This window comes from Buteo buteo, chromosome 4 (genome assembly GCF_964188355.1).
Source record: "Buteo buteo chromosome 4, bButBut1.hap1.1, whole genome shotgun sequence".
Taxonomy (NCBI): Eukaryota; Metazoa; Chordata; class Aves; order Accipitriformes; family Accipitridae; genus Buteo; species Buteo buteo.
In genome coordinates this window covers 16,464,555-16,485,131 of record NC_134174.1, presented here as the reverse complement: position 1 = coordinate 16,485,131, position 20,577 = coordinate 16,464,555, and the positions used below count along the sequence as shown (strand labels likewise).

General features: G+C 41.8%; 1 protein-coding gene across 1 annotated transcript in view; it reads right to left on the bottom strand.

Annotated features, from left to right (window-relative positions):
- ABCD2 (ATP binding cassette subfamily D member 2) overlaps positions 1-18,755 on the bottom strand; it is a 46,431-nt gene extending 27,676 nt beyond the window's left edge. Inside the window, exons 1-6 of the mRNA XM_075024880.1 lie at positions 17,528-18,755; positions 15,957-16,137; positions 12,257-12,378; positions 8,970-9,138; positions 6,168-6,262; positions 4,579-4,724 (exon numbers count right to left, since the gene is read on the bottom strand). Coding sequence (XP_074880981.1) covers positions 4,579-4,724; positions 6,168-6,262; positions 8,970-9,138; positions 12,257-12,378; positions 15,957-16,137; positions 17,528-18,463 — 1,649 coding nt within the window. The 5' untranslated portion in view covers positions 18,464-18,755. The remainder of the gene's footprint in view (positions 1-4,578; positions 4,725-6,167; positions 6,263-8,969; positions 9,139-12,256; positions 12,379-15,956; positions 16,138-17,527) is intronic.
- Positions 18,756-20,577: the final 1,822 nt, after the last annotated feature.

The window sequence follows — 20,577 nt, the reverse complement described above, 5'->3', positions numbered from 1 at the left end:
TTGAGAGTCGTGACAGAAGGTTATGGAACTAACAGAGACTGCATAAGACATTGCTCCATGAAAATAAGACAATAACACACAGCTGGCAGAAAATGATTAATAATTTATATCAATAACCCAGTGGTGATTACAGCTTTACTGCAGCTTTATGGTGCAGAGATATTGAGGAATATTCCTGTGGTGTTGTCAAGGTAACCTGCAAGCATGTAGGAGTGTAAATCTGCTGGCGTTTATATCAAAGGAGGGAGAACTAAGGAAACAAGAGACAACGTGCAGAATCTGTTTTTCCTTACAACTGAAAAAGCTGAGACTTTTAGTTTGAGAGCAAAAAGAGCTGGAGTAAATTTTAGGAATTGTATGCTAGAGCTCACTAATTCCACAGAGGTGGAGTCTCCTCCCATGTTTAAGACCAACAGAGTAGGAACAGGGCACAGTCTGGAGAAATCAGGCTACCTTCAGATATAGTGCTGATATACTATGAAAGGATTGACTGCTGCTTTAATTCCCTAAGTGCTACATACACATCTTGTGGTCATATCTTTAGCAACCATACTCACGCTACCCACTACATATTTTTGTTAATTATTTATTTTTTAAAATGATGTTTCTGAATTCTGATTTGAATCATGATTCCTTACCAACTAGAGCACCCACAAGTATTTATTTTTTCATTCATGCTACCTTCTTGACCACTTAATTAAGAGGAATGCAAAGAGGTGTTTAACACAAATTAATTTTACCTTGCAAAAGAGGGACAGAAAAGTGGAAGAAGGGGTAAGAGCACCCACTCTGTCAGCTACTGAGACTCCAATGAGATGTGACAACTTGTTGAGCTGTGACCAGTTCCTAGCACAGATCCATCCTTGAAAACAAGCTGCTTCTGGCACCAATGTGATGTTGGGCTGCTTAAAGCCTCTTAAAGCCTCCCCCTCTTCTGCCCACCCTCCTCTTTTACAGGCCTATCACAGACAGCGGCAGAGCCACACTCACAGAAATCCCTGGGCTTCCCTCTCCCTGTCCCCCAAAACAGCAATTTGTCCTATCAGCGACCACCAGAACTGTGACTGATTAAGGACAAATTCTGCATGGCCTGGAGTCATGGTTTAACCCCCGCCAGCAACTAAGCACCACACACCCGCTTGCTCACTCCCCACCCTCCCCACCCCTGCAGTGGGACAGGGGAGAGAATCAAAAAAACCCGAGTGATGCCCAACGCAATTGCTCACCTCACCACCCACCGACCAACGCCCAGCCAATCCCTCAGCCACAGCATCCCCTGGCCAACTCCCCCCAGTTTATATACTGGGCATGGCATCACAGGGTATGGAATACCCCTTTGGCTCATTTGGGTCGGCTGTCCTGGCTGTGCCCCCTCCCAACTCCTTGTGCACTCCCAGCCTCCGCTGGCAGGGCAGTATGAGAAGCAGAGAAGTCCTTGATTTAGTGTAAACACTACTTAGCAACAACTAAACCATCAGTGTGTTATCAACATCATTCTCATACTAAATCCAAAACACAGCACTAAACCAGCTACTAGGAAGAAAATTAACTTTATTCCAGCTGAAACCAGGATACCTGGCCCAATATAAGGGGAGAAAAAAAATCTCACAATGATTCATAGTAAAATCTAAAAAAAGTGGTATAATGATGCTAATCAATCTAAAAAGATAGAAAGACAGGGACTCTTACGGCTCTGTATTAAAGCCTACATACTGCTAAGTAAAGCTAACTACAAAGTGTTTGCAGTGCTGATTAAATTTAGAGTAAAATAAGATAATTCACTTTTTAATAAATCATACCTTTGTGTGTAGCTTTTGAACTTGGTAAAGACACATGATTTCCCAGGCACTTCTGGAATACCACGCTGGAACATTACAGAGATGAAAAAATAATCTTTTCAGTGAGCTCCTATTTACTGTGGAGTATTTTGTTATTTAGTAGTCACTGCATTCTCCACAATTCACTGTGTGCAGATGAGGTTCCTACATTTGACTCAAAGAGGGCTGATGCAGAATTACATTCAGCCACAGCCACACCGGAGTAAGCTCTTACCAGGCTCAATGGTAACTGTGTCCACTCATGGAGAGCCATCTCCCATGTTCTTAAACCAGAGACATAATGTTTACACTTAAACACAGTGATGTCATTCTAACTTGCTGCTCTGATGGATACCCACCAATTCAAGGGCCTTCTGCTATACCGCAGTTTTCACCTACCCACCAAACAAAAGAGTCAAGTAGGTTGAATCCAGGTGATACCATCCTACCACCTCTCAGATCCTCTCAGTCCAGAACACAAATTTTCCCTAAAGTTATGCTGAAATACATACATGATGAAATGTAGGCAGGGCACTATCTTTTCCAGTCTGAAGTTTTAGAATTATGTCTAAAAAATTAAACAAAGAGAAGGTAAACCTGACCAAGCAGCAATTTGCACAGGGTTAATAAGCAAAATGATTGCACCAGCAGGACCTTCCAAAACAAGCTGCTTTAATTTTGGGACTTCAGAACAATTTACAAACCACTACAGAGATTCGAAATGTATTCTAGAGCCAGGGACAGACAAAAAAACCCAACTGAATGGGTAATTTATTTAGGCCATAAATAAATGAACTGTTAAAACACTCAGAAGTAGAATAGAGGCAGAAAAAAATGCCTGGACCACATAAGGCAATCCACACAAAAGCCCTAAAAATCCAGTAAATCTGTTGCAAATCTGGTCGAGAAACTTATAAACTTCAATTTAAAACTGAAATCTCCTTCAAGTCATTCTTAGTGTCTCAGATATTCATTTAAGACTCTGTAAGTCCAAAGAACAAAAACAAATTTTGGGGGCAAAAAAGCAACTCAGGATCCTCAAGAACATCCTAACAAACAATGTTGATTGACTGCTGTCCTATATCAACCCCTTCAGCCACACTCACCCACAAATCCCTACAAGACTCAGTCTCTCAGTCCCTTTCCAAATACAAGACACTTAAGAGTGACAGACCAAACTTCCAAGCCTACAGAACCCATACTGACACAGCTGAACTGTCCCCCAAAGTAGACTTCAAAACCTTCAGCCACAGCCAAGGTGTAGCTCACACAGAGGCACAGAACCAAGCCATGGCAATGTCACTTAGATGTCCCAAAGACAACACAGCAGCACCCTTTCTCCAGGGGGATGCTATCAGGATGGACTGCTTCCTTCGGGGTACACTGCAAAGATGACATGCCAATCCCTATACGGCTTTGGTCACAGAGGGCTGCAAAGATGCTGGTTGAATCTCAGTTTCTGACCAAAAGTTTTGACATGTTCCAAAGAAGAGGTCTGCTGGACAAACTCCCCCAGCACTGCAAAGTTAGGGGAAACAGCTAACAAAGAACCATGTTTATGGAAATGAAAACCCAGCAGATGTGATTCAATCCCCTCACCCAGCACCTTGGCAAATCTGCCTGAATGCAATGTCAGTCTGTTTGCTTTCACAGAATTAAGGGGACATAAGGGGAAGGGCTGTAGGCAAGCCAGCCTTAGATGTTGATCTGAGAAGGGGCTGGGATCACACAGAGGACAGAAGTGACTGAAACTCAGGTTTTTCTCAAAAAAAAAAAAAAAATTCAGAATAGCTTTTGTTCTGCCTAAGAATAAAACTGATTTTAAGAATGTCCTGCACAATGGGAATTTTGAAATATTGTTTTGAAAAACATTTAGTAAAGCATTTTGCTCCAAATTTCTGAATGAAAGCCTTGAATGGCTCAGAAAAATGACAACAGCTAGCAATAAATTATACATATATTTGAAAAAATAATGGATAAATGTTGTTACCTTCACCTGCAGCAAGGAAAATCTACTCATCAGTTAGTATTCTCCATTCAGCTTAATAGCTTGTACTTTTTAAACAAGACTACAAACAGTACCCATGGGCAAAAGAAATATTCATGGAAGAAATGAACTAAAGAAAGCAATCAAAGATTCTCAGTGTTTGATTTTTGCTTTTGCAAAACAACCTAGTTAGAAGTCTCTAAGGAGATATTCGAGAATCAATTGCATTAAATTATGTTCTGAGAGTCCAACAGCAAGTCAGAATACAAACGAAGCACAAAAAAGCCAAGTTTCCCCCTAGTGAAATGAGCACATATTATTAAAAAGGCAATCTGCAGTTAATTTTGGATTGGATTCTGGTCTTGTAATGTAAAAGTTGAAGTTTTGAAAATTATTTTGAACAATTCAACATTTAGGAACCAAAACACTCTCACTTGTTTTGATCTTTGGTTTTAAAGTGAAATCAGAATTAAGATCTATTAGGTCTATTTCAAATTTCTGTCAGATTCCAGTCTGTTCCCATGATCTAAATCATCCAGGACTTTAGCCATCAGGGGAGCATAAGCTCCATCACGAGTGCATGTGATCCCTTTCCAATGACTGAAGATTTGCATCACCAGCGAGAAGGGTCTTTTTTTTAGCACTCTCCACACAGCTGAGGTGGTGCTTACCACCTTTTAACTTGGGTGTACATATCACAGATTGAAAATGAGAGAAGCAGGGTTAAAAGTCATGTAACTAGAAAAAAGGTATCACCTTAGGCAAAACACATACCTTTGTGGTATATAAAACATGTGCTGTGGAGGGGGTTTGTAGAGAACTCCTTCGTACACAGGCCACAAACCACTTAAAATTCTGAAGAGCGAACTCTTTCCACAGCCGTTGGGCCCAGTGATTAAAAGATGCATCCCCTCCTGCACCTACAATAGCAATGAAAATGCAAAGATGTTACTATGCAGTATATGTGGCACAAGACAGTCTAAGACCCCTAGAGGGAGTTACGTGAGCATTTATATCAAATTATCAACCCATTTCATAATTACTTGCACATATTTATGCAACTATTCTGGAAACAGTGGCATTGGATATAATATATGGGCTGAAATAATAAAAATAATTTCTATAATGTCTGAGTCTTTCTATAAACTACACTGATTATATCACTGATAAAACTGATAAAACTTTCTATAAACTACACTGATTATATCACTGATTTTATACACTGATTATGCCAATACACCACAGTCAGAATCTATTATTCTAATGCAGATTAGGTCCAAAGGTGTTAACAGTGTACAGAGCAGTGCTATGCCCATCAGTGATATTAATTTAAGCTATGGGAGCCCGATCAAATGTTTTGGAAAATTTACTTCACGTTGCCCTTTCCCACTTAATTACCAGTGTTATTTTGGCTGTGATGCACTTATTTTTCTCATTTAAATATTACCCCGTGTATATATGAGTGTATATTTATGCATAATCACAATGTCATTATCTATGCTTTACATAAATTTATTGACTGTTATGCTTTCTGTTGTTTTTTGTCTCTTGAGCAAAATGAATAAATACAACTGTCTACTTGACCATAAAGTTGTAATTTTACAAATCTGAAATTGCTACACTGAAGCCATTGCAAGTTTTGCCATAGTTAGGACCCTGTTCTCCTAGTTGCTAATTCCTATACCAAAGAGATGGCAAGAGGAACACTCTGCTTTACCAGAGTTAATTAAGTTAATTAAAAGACCTGCTGGAATTATTCATGTTAGTGTTCTGATAACTTCAACTGTTTTTTAAAATAATAACATCTGCACTGGAACATAAGATCAGGATATATATGGGAGTAATTCAGTAGAGGTCATCCATTAAAATTGTGAGCAGGTACCGAGTGGTATCTGGAATACTTTTAAAAACAATACAAGTTTTACTGAGTAAAGACTCCACGGTTGGGCTTGCAAACTATGCTGTCAACTATTAGTTAGTATTGCTCTTTGTGGTGATCATGCAAAACCACAGACTCAATTTTTTCACTGTTGCTGTGAACTCACACTTTTAAAGGAGCCTATGTGAGTAAAGCATCCCAATTTCATTGAAATTAAGTAAAGATGGATGCAGACTCCCATATACACCTTTGAAAATGTCAGGTTGGTTTTTCACCTGGCAACAGCACCAGAAATCCTCTCTTCTCTTTCTTTGAGGAGGATAAACTATGTATGTCTGCCTCTATTGAGCTACTATGCCTACCTTTCTGGACTTCCCCTTTTATCCATATGCTCCTCCAAGTACTTAACATAAGGTACATGAATTCTGTGCTGTTTGTGTTAATGTGATGGCAACAATCAGAAGATTCTTGCATATCATCTTACTTTGAAGTTTAGTCCGGAAACCACCACATCGCCATTTGGAGTAATAATAGGAACATTTTCACAAATAATTCCATGATCAACATCAATAACTTTCCCTAGAAAGAAAAAAAAAAACCACCAAAAATAATTAGAGTTTGTGAAACCTTCCATTAGGCAATGATATGTGACAGTCCCTGTGCATGGCTGAGAAGTATAAATTGGTGAGTTTCAAACAACTCTTTTATGTGCTCCAGGTTCCCCTCGTGGAAAATCTGGATAATAAATCTTAGCTAGTCAGAAAGACAGTCAGCAGTAGCCAGGAGTGTGCAGTGAATCCTAAATTTGATCACAAGTATAATGCACAGTATGTATCATCAATACAAAATGCACTATAAAGACATGTTTATTCACATTCTACCTGTATTTACTGTATTTTGTTTTAAATATGTGGTCGGTATCAACCAGTAAAAAAAGTTCAAGGACAGCCTTATCCACAGGCAGAGCAGTTTACTTTCTCTTGAGGATTTAATTAGAAAATAGAATCTACTTTCACTACTAGCTCTGAAACTCAGAGCCCAGTTCAGTCTCCTCCAGCAATGACAGTAAGGGAGAGAATACTTAATGGCTTGCTTCCATCTCTTTTTGAAGCCACAGACACTGTAAACGTGTCTTGTAAGTATTTGCGGAAACCCACATAACACTTCACTCCAGTAGCGACACTTACTATTTGGATTTCTGGCAAATCTAAATATACAATCTCAGTTGGACATTTGGATACACTGTAACACAAGGACTTTGAAATAAATTCTTCTGTAAACAGTAAAAAAATGAAACCAACTCTAACTTCTCAGTTGCCTGTTAATGGATTTCTCTAACAGAACCCAAACAGCTGGGGTCCTAGACAAACATCAGAAATCACCTTTACAGACAAGATTCAAAGGAAAGATTTCTCTTGTATTAGAAGGCTGCTTATTTTATAACTTAGACTAATGTGAACAAAGAAAAATGGAACTAAGGAAAAGTTGAGTTTATTACAAAAGGACAAAATAAGTTTTATTTAAAACAGTTCTGTGGTGTCCAACATGAGATTATGGAAAATGAAAGTGTTTTGCTGTTAAAAAAGAACTACTTGGGTACTGTGGAGAAATTCTAGTTAAAATAAATCTATGATAAAAAATAGTAATCTAAGTAAGTATTAAGTAAACTTAATTCTCATTTCCTAACTTCACAGTGTTTGATTGCAAGTTTAGCATGCTTTTAAAGCATATTTATGTGTAACCAGAAATACAATTTGACAGTATTTGTACAAGATGTACAAAATTCTATTTCAACTTTAAAACTCTGAATTATCAGATACACTATGTATAAGGCAATATTATTATCAGTTAAAAATATTCTAATAGTTTTCATATTTTCATAATGCTCTTACTGACAACAGTAAATGCAAGGCACAAAACAGACATCCCTTTGTCACATAAACTTATATTGGATGATTCAAAAGGAAATAAGTAGTATGTGTTCAAAGAGTCTGTGGGGAAGCTGAATATTAAGATTTTTCTTTTCTAACAATGCAGACACATATACTTATGTGAGCACGTGTACTTTTATCCACATACAAATCCACTCTGCAGGGATTTCTGAAGTATCAAGATCAAAAGAAAGGAGGAAAAACAGTATTACAATGGGACTTGTCATAAAAAGTGTGGAGCCTGTGGCCTAGATTCCTCTGGCCTAAATTCTACTTAAGTCCTGGTGCACAGTGCTTGGTCTTGGCTAGCTGCCTCTGAGAGCCTACAACAACTCAGGAGCAAACACTAGTCACCACGACTTAGAAGGAATTCAGGCTGGATGAAATGTCTGACTGCACAGGAATCAAATCTTAGGAAAAGGCCCCAGAGAAAGAAAAGGAGCGAGGACCTTTGAGAAATCTGTGCTGAAGGGCAGCACTGTTGAAATTGTTGAAAGCAGCTGTTTCATAAAGAGCACTTTGGTGCCTTCAACTCTACCGGGGTTTAAGTTTCCAGAAGCCAAAGGGAGGGAATGAGGCTTCTCAGCACCACAGAAGGGAGAAGCAGAAAGGGTCTGTTGGGAAAACTGGGAAAAGCCCATTGCAAAAGCTGTCTTTAAGTACCTCAGAGAGAAGCTGGACGCAAGAGGAAGAGAGAGGTGGCACATAATGGAGCACGGTAAGAAATGGATGTACACAGAAAATGCTTTGGGGAGGGTGGAGACAGAAAGATAGTAGCACCAGAAAGATACAGGATAGGGACAGGAGGGATAAGGTATATATTGATCAGATCATTTGGGAGGTGAGGGGAAGAGTAAAGTTGTCAGCGCATTTTCAGTTGAAAATTCCCACTAAATTATGAAAAAATGAGCACACGCTGATCTTTAGTCTCTGAAAACAAAGTAGTATTTTCGTCAAAAACTGCTGAACCAATCTGTCTTTCCCTCCTACCCCAAACAAAATAATGTGGTGTTTGAAGATGAAAATGTTACAGTCTCAGTTTTCTGAAAAAATTAAAGTGTCTGAGGAAAGCAGGCACCATCCCTGTAAGAATAATAGTACCACCACCACCAATAATAGTATAGTTGAAATGCCTTTTTCATTGGAAGTTTTCACCGAAAACATTTGAGCAATCTTGTGTATTAGAAAAGCAGAGAGCTACAAAATAGCAGGAGGTTAAAATGGAAGGCAACATGGTCTCTGGGGCATTAAGGCTGAGAGGCTGATCTGTTGTAGAAACAAAACCTCTGTTCACCTCCTGTTCCACTGCACCGGCCCCACACACAGGGAAATACATCCAAATATGAATTAATTACCTTTGATTTCTAAGGGCCCATTGATGTGTAATTCTGCTTTATCTTCATTCTTGCTGTTGTTTTCAGACCCTTGAATAACTGCAGTTCTTTTGTAAATGCCTCTCTTCACCTCATCAAAGACTGAAAACATGTTGTAGACACGGGCAGTGTAGCCTGCTAGCTCAGTAACCTGAGAAACAACAAATGCCCCATTTCAGTTATACTTCACAAATTCTATAAATGAAATGTTTGGCCAAAGAGTCATGAAAAACATTCCCAGCTATTCTGAGTCAGTGTTTCTCAAATGCTATTCTGGAAGGATCAATGATGCATCTTTCAACGCCTATCAATTTTCATTCCTTGAGATTCTGTGCTAACCCATATGCCACTCACAGCTCCTACCAGCCAGCAGACAGAGACAGTTTGAGGGGGACAGATTTCAGCCAATGTAAGCTATGATAGCTCCAGTAAATGAGGAGGTTGCAGAGACTGCTCTTTTCCATGGATCAGTAGAGTCTTCAACCAGCAGAGAATAGCTACTAGAATATCTGAAAACAGAGAGCTTATCATACAAGAGAAAAACAAAATCTCTGCATTTGCCAGCAAAATAAAGGTCCACAGAAGTGAGAAAAACTGGCATCTATAATTATTTATGTTTACTTCCCTGTATTCCTGAAACCTCCTGTAGGAAAGATGTGCTTTTCTGTGTAAAACAGGTAGCACCAAGGCATCCTAATCTAAAAAACAGTACAAAAAAGAAATTATTCTTCTGTCGACTGCATGTTAGAGTACCAGAGCTAAATCTGAGACCTTGGATTAGAACTGAGCATTTTTAAGATGGTGAGGTCTCTTAAAAGACTTTCTCCTTTTTTTGGTCCTTTTGTCACAATTTCCACCTGGTGAAGACAGAAACAACAGATCTTTGGACCTGTTAACTTCCTATTTGTGTGCAGTGACACCACTAAGAGCTCCAAAAGAGCTGCCTCCATCTGCTGACAGCAAAGAATTAAACCTGGGGACCTCACTATAAATGTATTATTAGATGGTTTTAAAAGGATGAATTTTTGTACTAAATGCAGAGAGCAAGACAAGAATAGTGAGAAAATGAGTTCGAGATTATAAAATCATTAGTTTGTGGTTAAACACATACACCCCATGATTGAGTTCACCTGCTATGGTGTACATAATTCCAAAATAAAATTCTCTATAAATTTCACTATCAGAGACAGATAGACTGTCTCTGGCCACATGGCCATCACTCCACTGGAGGCTAACAAGTACACAACATCTCGAAAAACTCAGTTTAAAACACTCGATGTTTCAACTCCATCAACTGTACATTGTTTTGCACTATTGGTAATTGCATTAACAGCTGTGAAAGTATTGGGCTAGCACCACTTGAGGCAGTAGGTAGTACACAGGAGCTGTAACATCATTCTCCACGCTGGAGTCTTTCCAGCAGTTTCAGTGGGAGCTCATGCCAGGACTGAGTGCTCCACACAGCGTCAGCAGTGGTATTTAATGGAGAGAATCCTGCATGTGATGAACGCAACTTGGACCAACTGTGCCCAGGAAGAAACATAACTAGTAGTAAGTTTCTAAACCATGGCCCTACAAGCTCACTTTGTCAAAACACTAAAAACTACCATCTAAACTATTGACCTGCAAAGAAAAGTTGAGCCCACCTCATCTGCATGCTGAATTACATTGACTGGAAGGAGGCTGCTTTGGTGCGTCAGGCAAGAATTGGAACTTCACTACCACTTGAAGTGGATTGAAGTACACTGTCCTTTGAAACTGCCTGAATCAAGAAATGGGAATGACAATGTGGTTAAAGTACCACAGTGTCTCTTGAAGAGAAATATAATGTAAAATTAAGGTGGAAATTCATAGAACTGGTCTTTGATCTCATGCTGTCTGGATTAAAATCTCACCATGTTATAAACAAAGTGAGTTTGTTCAGTTGCTCCTACTACTTTGTGGGTATTTTTGTTTCCAAAAAATAAAACCACAATGTTTTTAACTCCTCATGTACATTATACAAATTACTTAAATGTTGAAAATAAAATAGAAATGACATCAGTGTATCATAGGTTATCTGGCAGTATCTTTAGAGCAGGGGCCAAGCAAGGGAACAGCTAAAGGAGCATAGGTCAAAATCACAGTCCATTAGAAGAACTCCTTCTGAAAAAAGCACAGACTCTGGCTTTGTCAGAGTCCATATCATAAGGCACCAAACTACCCCTCCTCCTCCAATTTACAAAGCTGTAGCTATTATGGCTGGATTCCAAGTAATGGAATCCATAATCTTTGATTAGTTGCCTAGCTAATGCGTGCCTCCTCACACTGCACTGGGAAAAGGGGTCCCCACCAAAGGGACGAGCAAAAATCAATTAACAAATGCAGAACCAATATTCAGAAGGAAACATTGAGGAGGGTAACAGCACTGCCCCACTTTTCTTTTGTTTAACAGCCGGCAACTAGAGGAACTCCCACGAGAGACCACAGATGAAAGCCCAACTTTATTGGAATTTGGGTGAGGACCTGAAACCTCATCTCCGATCTTCCAGATAAACATCCTGTACTTCTAGACTATTTGCTGTCCCAAGTTGGATTTTTTCCTGCTAAAATTCCTCTACTTTGCAAAATTACTTACAGTTTAACACGTTCACAAGATACTGAAAACAGCCCTACAGTTTAGGTGGCCAGGAAATAAGTATTGAATTCTCTTTGTGTTTCATACAAAACATGACTGGAATGGGTTGCCCAGAGAGGTAGTAGATGCCCCACCGCTGGAAACATTCAAGGTCAGGTTGGATGGGGCTCTGAGCAACCTGATCTAGTTGAAGATGTCCCTGCTCATTGCAGGAGGCAGGGACGGGGACTAGATGACATTTAACGGTCCCCTCCAACCCAAACTATTCGACGATTCTATGACACTTCCAACAGAAGAGTCCCAATACATTGGAGACAGACAGTCTGAATTCAGGCCTGTGCTCCAAACAGAGGAGGAATTTGAACCTTTATCACTCGCATTCCAGGAACTTCTATTGCTCTCTGATGGCACCTGAACACAGGCATTAAAAATGACATTTACATGTTGCACCACATTGGCAGCTGTGCACTTTAGACTCTTTGTGGACTTAACTCTAAAGATCAAACTATCAGTTCAAAGATCTCTACAGATTCAGTTGCATTAGAATTTGCCTTCAAAAATTGCATATTTTTTTTTTTACATTTGATATTAAATATAAATTCTGTTTTACTTTTTTTTCTCTTCTCTTTCATGTATGACAGATGTGCAGTACCTCTTTGTATGAAGACATAATCCTTTCAATAGCATCTGCTCCAGAAATCAGCAAGTTTCGTGATGTAGTAAAAGCTTCTGTTCTTTCACTAACCATTGCCTGTTTCTGGCCATCTTCCAATTCTAAAAGTAAAAAAAAGTTTTCTGTTAAAATATTCTTCTGAAAATTATCTCTACCAATTAAATTGTGATTAGAATGTGAGCCATTTTAGAACAGCTTTTAAATTAAAAGAAAGTTAACTCTGCAAAGACAACCTTTCAAAAAGAATTGGTGAATGTAACTAGCATAGATAGCTTGGTAACAAAGAATAAGTGGGAGTATATGGAACTCATCTTCTTATGCAAAACATCCTATTCTTTTATACCATTTGTCTACCTAGATAATTTTCCTTTTATTCAACCTAAATTTTTCAAAATACAAAAAAAGTTTTTTTGAAGTTTCTTTTTTAAGCTAAGCTGCTGCTAGGCATCAGGCTAGGCAGGGTAATAGGTGGATCCAGTGTGGCAACTCCTGTATTAGCAATCATTACTAATGTCCTCTGTGATGTTTGCACAGTGCTGATGGTCAAGAAAATCTGGGGGTAATTCCCTGCAGGTGTAATGCCACTGTTAATTTTATGGGCTGTCAAGCAATGCAAGAGTATAGCAAACAATATATTTTACTTAGTAACCGTCTCACCTCCCCAACAAGATCAGATTCTAGAAATCTGGTGTCTAGAAATCTACATGCAGTGCCAAACCCAGATGTATCTTTCTGTATTATTAGTTAAATCTAAATGTTATTTTGTTTTCATTTACATATCCATAAAGGTATCCCTACATAATTTCATCTGAGTCACCAAAATACACTATGGATAATTTAGGAAAAACTTTTTTTAAATTGTTACATAATAATTTTGCATACATATATATATATATAAAAAAAATATGATCTATATGTTACTCTTTCTGGCCTCAGATATTTTTTATAACAATTTTAATTGAGATACATGTTCAAATTTTTTAGCTTAAAATATACAACATCAGTACACTGTCAACTAGTTGTATGTAATCTAGCCACTTGAGACACAATGAGAGGCATACTTTTTTTAAAAGAAAGACAGAAAACCTCTTGCAAAGGGAGAGATTACAAAATTCTTGCTCATGTAGTTCTCACTTATTTTAAAAAGTTATTTCCACTCCAAGAAGAATAAACTTAGGAGATAGGGAGAATCCAGTTAACTCATTAGTAGATACTAAATTGAAATTTGTTTCTTACTTCTCAGAGAACCAATTTTTGCTGGTCTTGTTGGGATTATAGCTCATGCAGCCCATGCTATGTAGAACCACCGCAATTAAATCATTTAGGAATCGGGTATGGTTTAACTCACTAATGCAGCATTCCTCCTGCATTGTAAATGCAGAATTTACTGATAGCTGCTTCCAGCACCCAGGCTAGCTCATCTAGCAAGAGTTTAGAGATCTCTACAAACCACTGCATCGGTCATTTTAGGGGTATTTGAAAAATTAAAATTACATACAATTCATGAGCATTTCACTGTTCCAAAACATAAGCTCTTATATTACATTCCTAACCCACCAAGATTACTTTTCTTCAACTTTTTGTCCAAAACATTTTTCATATGGCTGGCCTCTTGTGTTTGAAGAAGTGGTGCATTGTAACAGGGCAGATAGACTGTCTCTGTTTCATACAGAATTTAACATTTCCCTTTTCATCTTCATTTATATAATTGATAGTCACACTGGTTTTATAAACAAAGATAAGTGTTCACTGTGTCTACAGAAATCAAAGTCTTGCTTCCAAAAGTAGTTACTTTCCACAAGCTGATGAGAGACCCAACATTTGGAACACCAATGGTTTAATACAAAAAAGACTGAGAAATGTTATCAAATGGGAATCTTGGCTTTGCCAGTTGATTTCTTCCCTGAAATGTGTAATAGAATTAGCAAACTTCAGTCAGAAATATGACCGCCATAGAAGATTCTTTTTATTGCAGGGTATTTTATTTTTTTTTGTCCTGAAGAAGTATACAAAATCTATTGCTTTACACCTTTAGTCTGAAGTCTGGCCATGGTACCGGTTTTGTACATATCCCTGATTCTGGTGATTTATCCTAAAGTAATAAATCCACTATTTCTTCCTTCAGATATGAACAGACTTGCATCTGACCTGCTGAGGCACAAAGCACTGTTTTCCCAAGCAGGTCAATTTTAAGTTCAGGTCTGCCTGATTCTTTGAATACCTGTTATACTTCAAACTGGTCTCGACAGTGTTGATTTGTATTATGTTTCCAATCCATCAGTATGATATGCCTCATGTCTCCATAACAAGCCCCATGCTTTAACAGTTTAGGTTGCTGGTGGCAAATACTCTTCTGCTTTACAACATGAGCCACTGCTGTGTCTTTCTTTTCTCCCACATTTGAAAAGTATTTATCAAAAGAATACTCATAAGTAACAGGACTGTTATTTAGTTTAGCATGAATATGAGTCTTTTTTTAATTCATGCTGTAATACCAAGGAAGTATTTACAATGTGTGGTTAAATGATCTTTTTCTTGACTGTACTCATTCCCGTCTTAGCAGAAAGACTCTTACCACTTTTTCTGTTGTGCTGATAACCTTCACTGTGAGGTGAATTGGCTTTGTATTGGCTTTGTACAAACTCTTCTGTTTGGAATAGGACCTCCTGATATTTCTGAAACTGTTACCAGGATGCCAGCCAGGGTCCTGATACAGTGCCCTCCTGAGACGTGTGATGGGCAGCGGCTCAGACAGCTGAACACCCAGCCATGTACCAACAAAATTGCAAGTAAGCTAAACCACGTGCAGGCTGCACGAAATCATCCTACAGGTCAAACCAAGCTTGTCCAGCTGGACAGCCCTGATTTGGAATATAACTTCCAAGAGCTGCACAGAAAAGAATTCACTCATTCTTGATTAAATGTACCCAGCTTAGAACTGATCCTTCCACAGACATAGTAGGATCTGTTCTTAAAAATTCCATTCCTATGGAATTTGTAGTATATTCTATGGTTCTAATTGCTTATAAGGAAGCCTCTTGAGGCAAACTTCCCCACTTGTCTTTCACTACCCCTCCTTAATTACCTTTCTTTCTGCTCTTTGGGGTTTTTTTAATAGCATCTACAATAACAACACTACTTGAGTCTCGTTTCACTTCCTGGAAAGTTGTGATAGGATGTCAAAAATGATACCATCCAAGCCTAGAAACTGAATTTCACCTTCTCTTCTCCCAGGGAGTCAGGGAAAAACAGTGGTTCCTAACAGATCAACACATAAGAGAATCATTACCTGTAATTACACTATGGTTTATGGAAGGAGGAGATAAGGAAAATTAACAGTATAATTTTGTAAAGTGCAGGAGATGCTGCAAAAATCAGCCTGTCATCCCAACAGTGGCTAGTGAAAAAGGACTGCAATTATCATTATAATCTCATGTGACACAAGGATCCTCTAAGCCCTGAATTCATGCTGTTTATCAGGCTTATGTTCAAAGTTGGATCTTTTGCGTTGCTCTTCCCTCAGCAGACTTGCTATGCTTGAAAGTTACACACAAGACACAGACATTGTAATAAAGTCTGTGAATAATAAATAAATACAAATGGCATTCAGGGGAAGTACAGTCTTTCGAGGATGTAACTTTAAAGAAACATTTAGAAATTAAGTAAAAAATGGTATTACCGCCATCTGCAAATCCCGTTGCGGTGATGATGGGCACAGCGACCATAATCATACCACAGCTACTCCAGACATACTTCATCAGGAACTGCTCTATCATGATGTACCATAAACGTTTGGACAAAATGAGATTCATTTGATCTGCCAAAGCCTTGTAGCTTTTTTGCAGTTGTTTCATTTCTACCTACAGTTTAAAAAAAAAAACATTTATACAATGCAACAAAGATGCACATGTCATACAAGATACATTCACATACGTGCATGAAATAATCGGGTACCCAAGGCTGTGACTTCTGAGTCACATCTGCTGCACGGTACTTTATTTTCACAGTGCTGCAGTCTCACAGCAAAAGTGCACAGCTTTATGGAATTCAGTGGACCTGGTGTACGCTACAGGACGATGTATGCTATCATCCCTCAATAGCACATTGGCAGCTTTTCAGTTCTTTTAAGTTCTCTGATATATACAAGAACAACATACAAGGCAGTCACAACAGCTGATTCAAACAACCAAAATAAGATTGATTCCACATCCTTTTAATAAAGCTGCAGCTGTAGAGTTTCACAGCAACTGAAACTCCTCGTACTGGAAAGCATTTGGGGATCAATTATCTCCAATGACTTAAAGTTGCAGAGCTGATCCCTGAAATCCAATGCTGCTTGTGTTTGCGAGCAGTCTGGAGGAAGAGAGAACTATCCCAAGAGGTTTAACAAGTCAAAGAGAGTTGCAAGTCAGTATGATATAACGCATTCAGTTCAAGACAGTATATGTGGGAACTGAAAAAAAATGTTTAATTTAGCTGCACTTAAAACATTACTATAGGCAGCTTTTGAGAATGATTGCTTCTACCAAAATAAACCATTTACATTATATAATCGTTGCTTGAACTGAAAGAGTAATACTTCAGGCTCATATCTAGCTTTCATTTTCACTTCACGTGAACACCTTTTTTTCCACACCGTGTTTGAAAGGTATTACAGCCGAAATTCACTTCTAATAAAAATATGAAGAGTTCCTTAATAAGGTGGCTTTAAAACAAGCCATTAGTTTATGTAACTGTGACTGCTGAGGTACTGTACTTAAGCTATTTTAAGACTCTGATGACTACATCTTTGCTTAGCTATGTAAAAAGAGTGTCAAAGGTTGTAGCGTGCTCTGTGCTATCACAGAGTTTTCTCCCCTAGACTTTCTGGTGTGCCCTGGTTGCTGTTTCTGCAGCATTAAATCTGGTAATTCATAAACACGGGTGAAAAAAAAAAAGAAGCTTGGAAAAGTTAGCAAAATGGACTGGGGGGGGGCGGGGCACAACAGTAACGGAGATTAGCTTTCTAGAAAAGCATAGGAACCAGCTGCAAAACAGGAACACTGTCAGAGCCCAAGGGAACTACAGTCTGCTCCCCCCCAGATACCGCCTGCGAGACGGCATATTCCCAAGAAACGGGAAGTGCTAGCTGTAAACAGGTTTAAATGTCAGAGGGACCCAAAGTGCTTGGAGAGGGCAGGAGGGGAAGCACAGGGCGGCTCCGGCACTGCAGGAGCAACCCTAACACCCTCCAATTTCTCTCCTCCTTACCTTGTGCCCTCGGTAAAAGGCGATCTCTTCCACGTTGGCAATGATGCGTGAATGCATGAAGCGCAGGTAGCCCTTCTTGTGAGCCTCCTCGGCCACCAGCTTGCCAAACTTGGGCGAGCAGGCTTTGAGCACGCGGGCCGTAGCGTAGACGACGAGCCCGGCCAGGACCGTGGGCCCGATGGGGTTAGCCCCCCGGGACCGCGCCGTGCGGATGAGGGTGTAGGAGGTGAGCACAACATCCAGGATGGGCTTGGTGAGGTTGGAGTAGAGGTGCGCCACGGACTGCGAGAACATCATGATGTCCTCGGTGAGGGACTGGTCGGGGTTGGCCAGCCGCCCGTCCATGCTGATCACCCTGTAGTAAGTCTGGTTGGCAAAGTAGGTCTCATAGGCGTGATCCACCAGGCGCGTGCGGAAGGCGAGGGCCAGCTTGCACTCCAGGTACCGAATGGTGCTGTTCACGAAAGTGGCCGGGATCGCGATCATCAGCCACTTGATTAATTTGCAGACAAAGCTCCTGGGCTTCTTCTCCACGATGCTCTTCACGATCTTCCCGTCGAGGGCGGCCACATAGATGGAGAGGAAGGTCCTGGAAACCAGAGCGACCGAGTGGAGGCAGAGCAAGCCCAGCTCGGCGCTCACCAGCTTCGGGAAGAAGAGCTTGCGAAGTTCCAGCAGCTGCTTGAAAAATTCCGCGTTGGCGGCCGGGGAGGCTCTGCCGCGGCTGCCGGGGCGGCGCGGCGCCTCCCGGCCCCCTTCAGCCCGGCCGGCGTCCTGCGGGCCGCCCTTGCAGCCCGCCCGCTTCCCGCGCCCGCGGATGATGGGGTAGAGGATTCTGAGCCCGTACGCCGCAGCCAGCAGGCACGCAGCCCTCTTCGCGGCGCTCGCCCTGCTCCATTGCACCCGCCGGGCCGCCGCATGCAGCATGTGGGTCATCCTGCCCCGCCGGAGGCGCCGCTTCTTCGCGCCGCTCCTTAGCGAGGGCGGCTCATACCCAGCGAGAAGGCCGGCCCCGCCGGGTCTTCATCGGGCCGCCGGCGGCCCCGGCTCCCCGCCGGCCGCCCTGCCGTGACAGAAGCCGAGTGAGCCCTGCCCTCCGAGGGGCGACGGTTGCCTTCAAAGCGCGGCGCGTTGCACGACGCAGCCCGGCGCCGCGCAGCCCGCCCCGCCGACCACCATTGGCTGCGCCGCGCGGGGCGGCACCGGCAGAGGCAGCGGCCCGGCTCCCCCGCACCGCGGCCGGGGCCGGAGCCGGAGCCGCGGCCGCAGCCGCCCGCTCGGGGCCCGGGGGCCGGCAGCGGCAGCGCGGCTTCCCCCCCCCCCCCCCCCCCCGCCGGCGCTCGGCCCCGGGGTCACAGCGGGTCCCCCGCAGCTCGGCCCGCTAGCACCCCGGCTCGCCTCAGGCTGCGGCCGGCCCTTTCCTTCCGCCTGCCCTGCGGAGCAGGCGCCGCCTCCGGCCGCGGCGCCGCTAGCGGCGCGGGGGGGGGGCGGCGGCGGCGGGGAGAGCTCGGGCCCTGCGGCAGCCCCGGCGGCGGCCGGGCAGCGCGTCACCCCCGGCGCCCGCCCGTGCCCTCCCCCGGGGCGCCCGGTTCGGGGCGAGCGGCGGCCCGGCCCGGGCGAGGGCAGCGCGCCGTCGGGGCCGGTGGGCGAGGGGCAGCCTCCGGTCGGAAATCTGGCCGGGCGGCTGCGGGAGGGACCCGGGCGGCACGGCGTCTCCGGGGCAGCGCTTTCTAAATACGCGTGATTTATTTCCTGTCCTCCCGTCAAAAGGAAACCGGTGTTGTGCTCTTGCAGCGTTATTGGACAAAAACAACCCCGACCGATTCGCACGGTCCCTGCGGAAAAAAAAAAACAGGCTAAATTCGCACAGGGGAATTGACAGGAAAGGCAGTTGTCTTGCTGCTCCGTTTTTCTCTCTCCCTATTTTCTTATTTCTACTTCTTCACTTGTTTGGAAAAGGCGTTGTGTTTGAAGTTGCAGGGGGAGGATCAGAGAACTTAAAAAAAACTACTTTGGGTCCTCTCACACTTTGAAAATGAAGTAGTAAGGTAACTGCATCAGCTGGTATATGATGAAGCATTAGTCTAGGAGGTGTGTGTACAAGCAGATTTGAAAGATGTGCTGTTAGGCACTTACAGGAGTGCCGAGGAGTCCAGCCTTCCCCTGGAAATGGAGAGCGAGGCCACCAACCTCGCTGTAAGTTGGAATATGTAGAGTTAAATCAAGTCACATTACTGGTAACAAAACAGCCCTCTTTGGACAGAGTGCAGTGTTGATGTTTAGATAGCAACACAAATTTCAGGATGAAGAAATAGTATCTTTAATTTGAGAGAGCATTGCTTTTAAGAATCAGGCACCACATATCAAAAGATCCAGCTACCTTCCAAAACCCCAGTAAGCCAAGACCTGCAAGACAAGACCAAGTAAGATCTGTCTCTCACTTCTTCCGAGGAGGTTACACAAATTGTGCTGGACGGTTACGTAGAGATGTGCGGTAATCTTGGAGTTTATTAGACTTTCTGCTGGTGAGGACAAGCTAGAGATCTGGATAGAGGTCCTTCTAGCTTTTTTTTTTTTTAATACACAACTCAAAGATAGGAAAATGTCAAAATCTGACCTAGTGCAGTACAGCTAATGTTCAGTTTGTAGGTAGGCCTGGTTTCACTGCAGATTATTTTGTCAGTAACATAGAAGGGTTTTTCAGCGTGCAAAGACACTGACAAAATACACTGTCTAAGAAATTGCTTCGCTTAGGGTTTGTTATTTTTTAATCATGATCTCCAGTTGAATACTTCCCATTCTGGCTTGTGTGTGTCACAGCATACTCTTAGATTTTGCCAAACCACAGTTATTTGCAATATTCCATTACTCTAGCATTTTCTTAGCAAGGGGAAGGTTCACAGATCTCTTTCAGTTCTGCATATCTGCTGACCTTTCACTTCACAAGATCCTGGAGGGCTGAAGCTTTTGGTGACTTGGTGGCAAGTGCAGACGTACGCCCCAGAGTCAGATCTGTGGGAACATTTAAGTAAAGCAGATCTGACCATGCA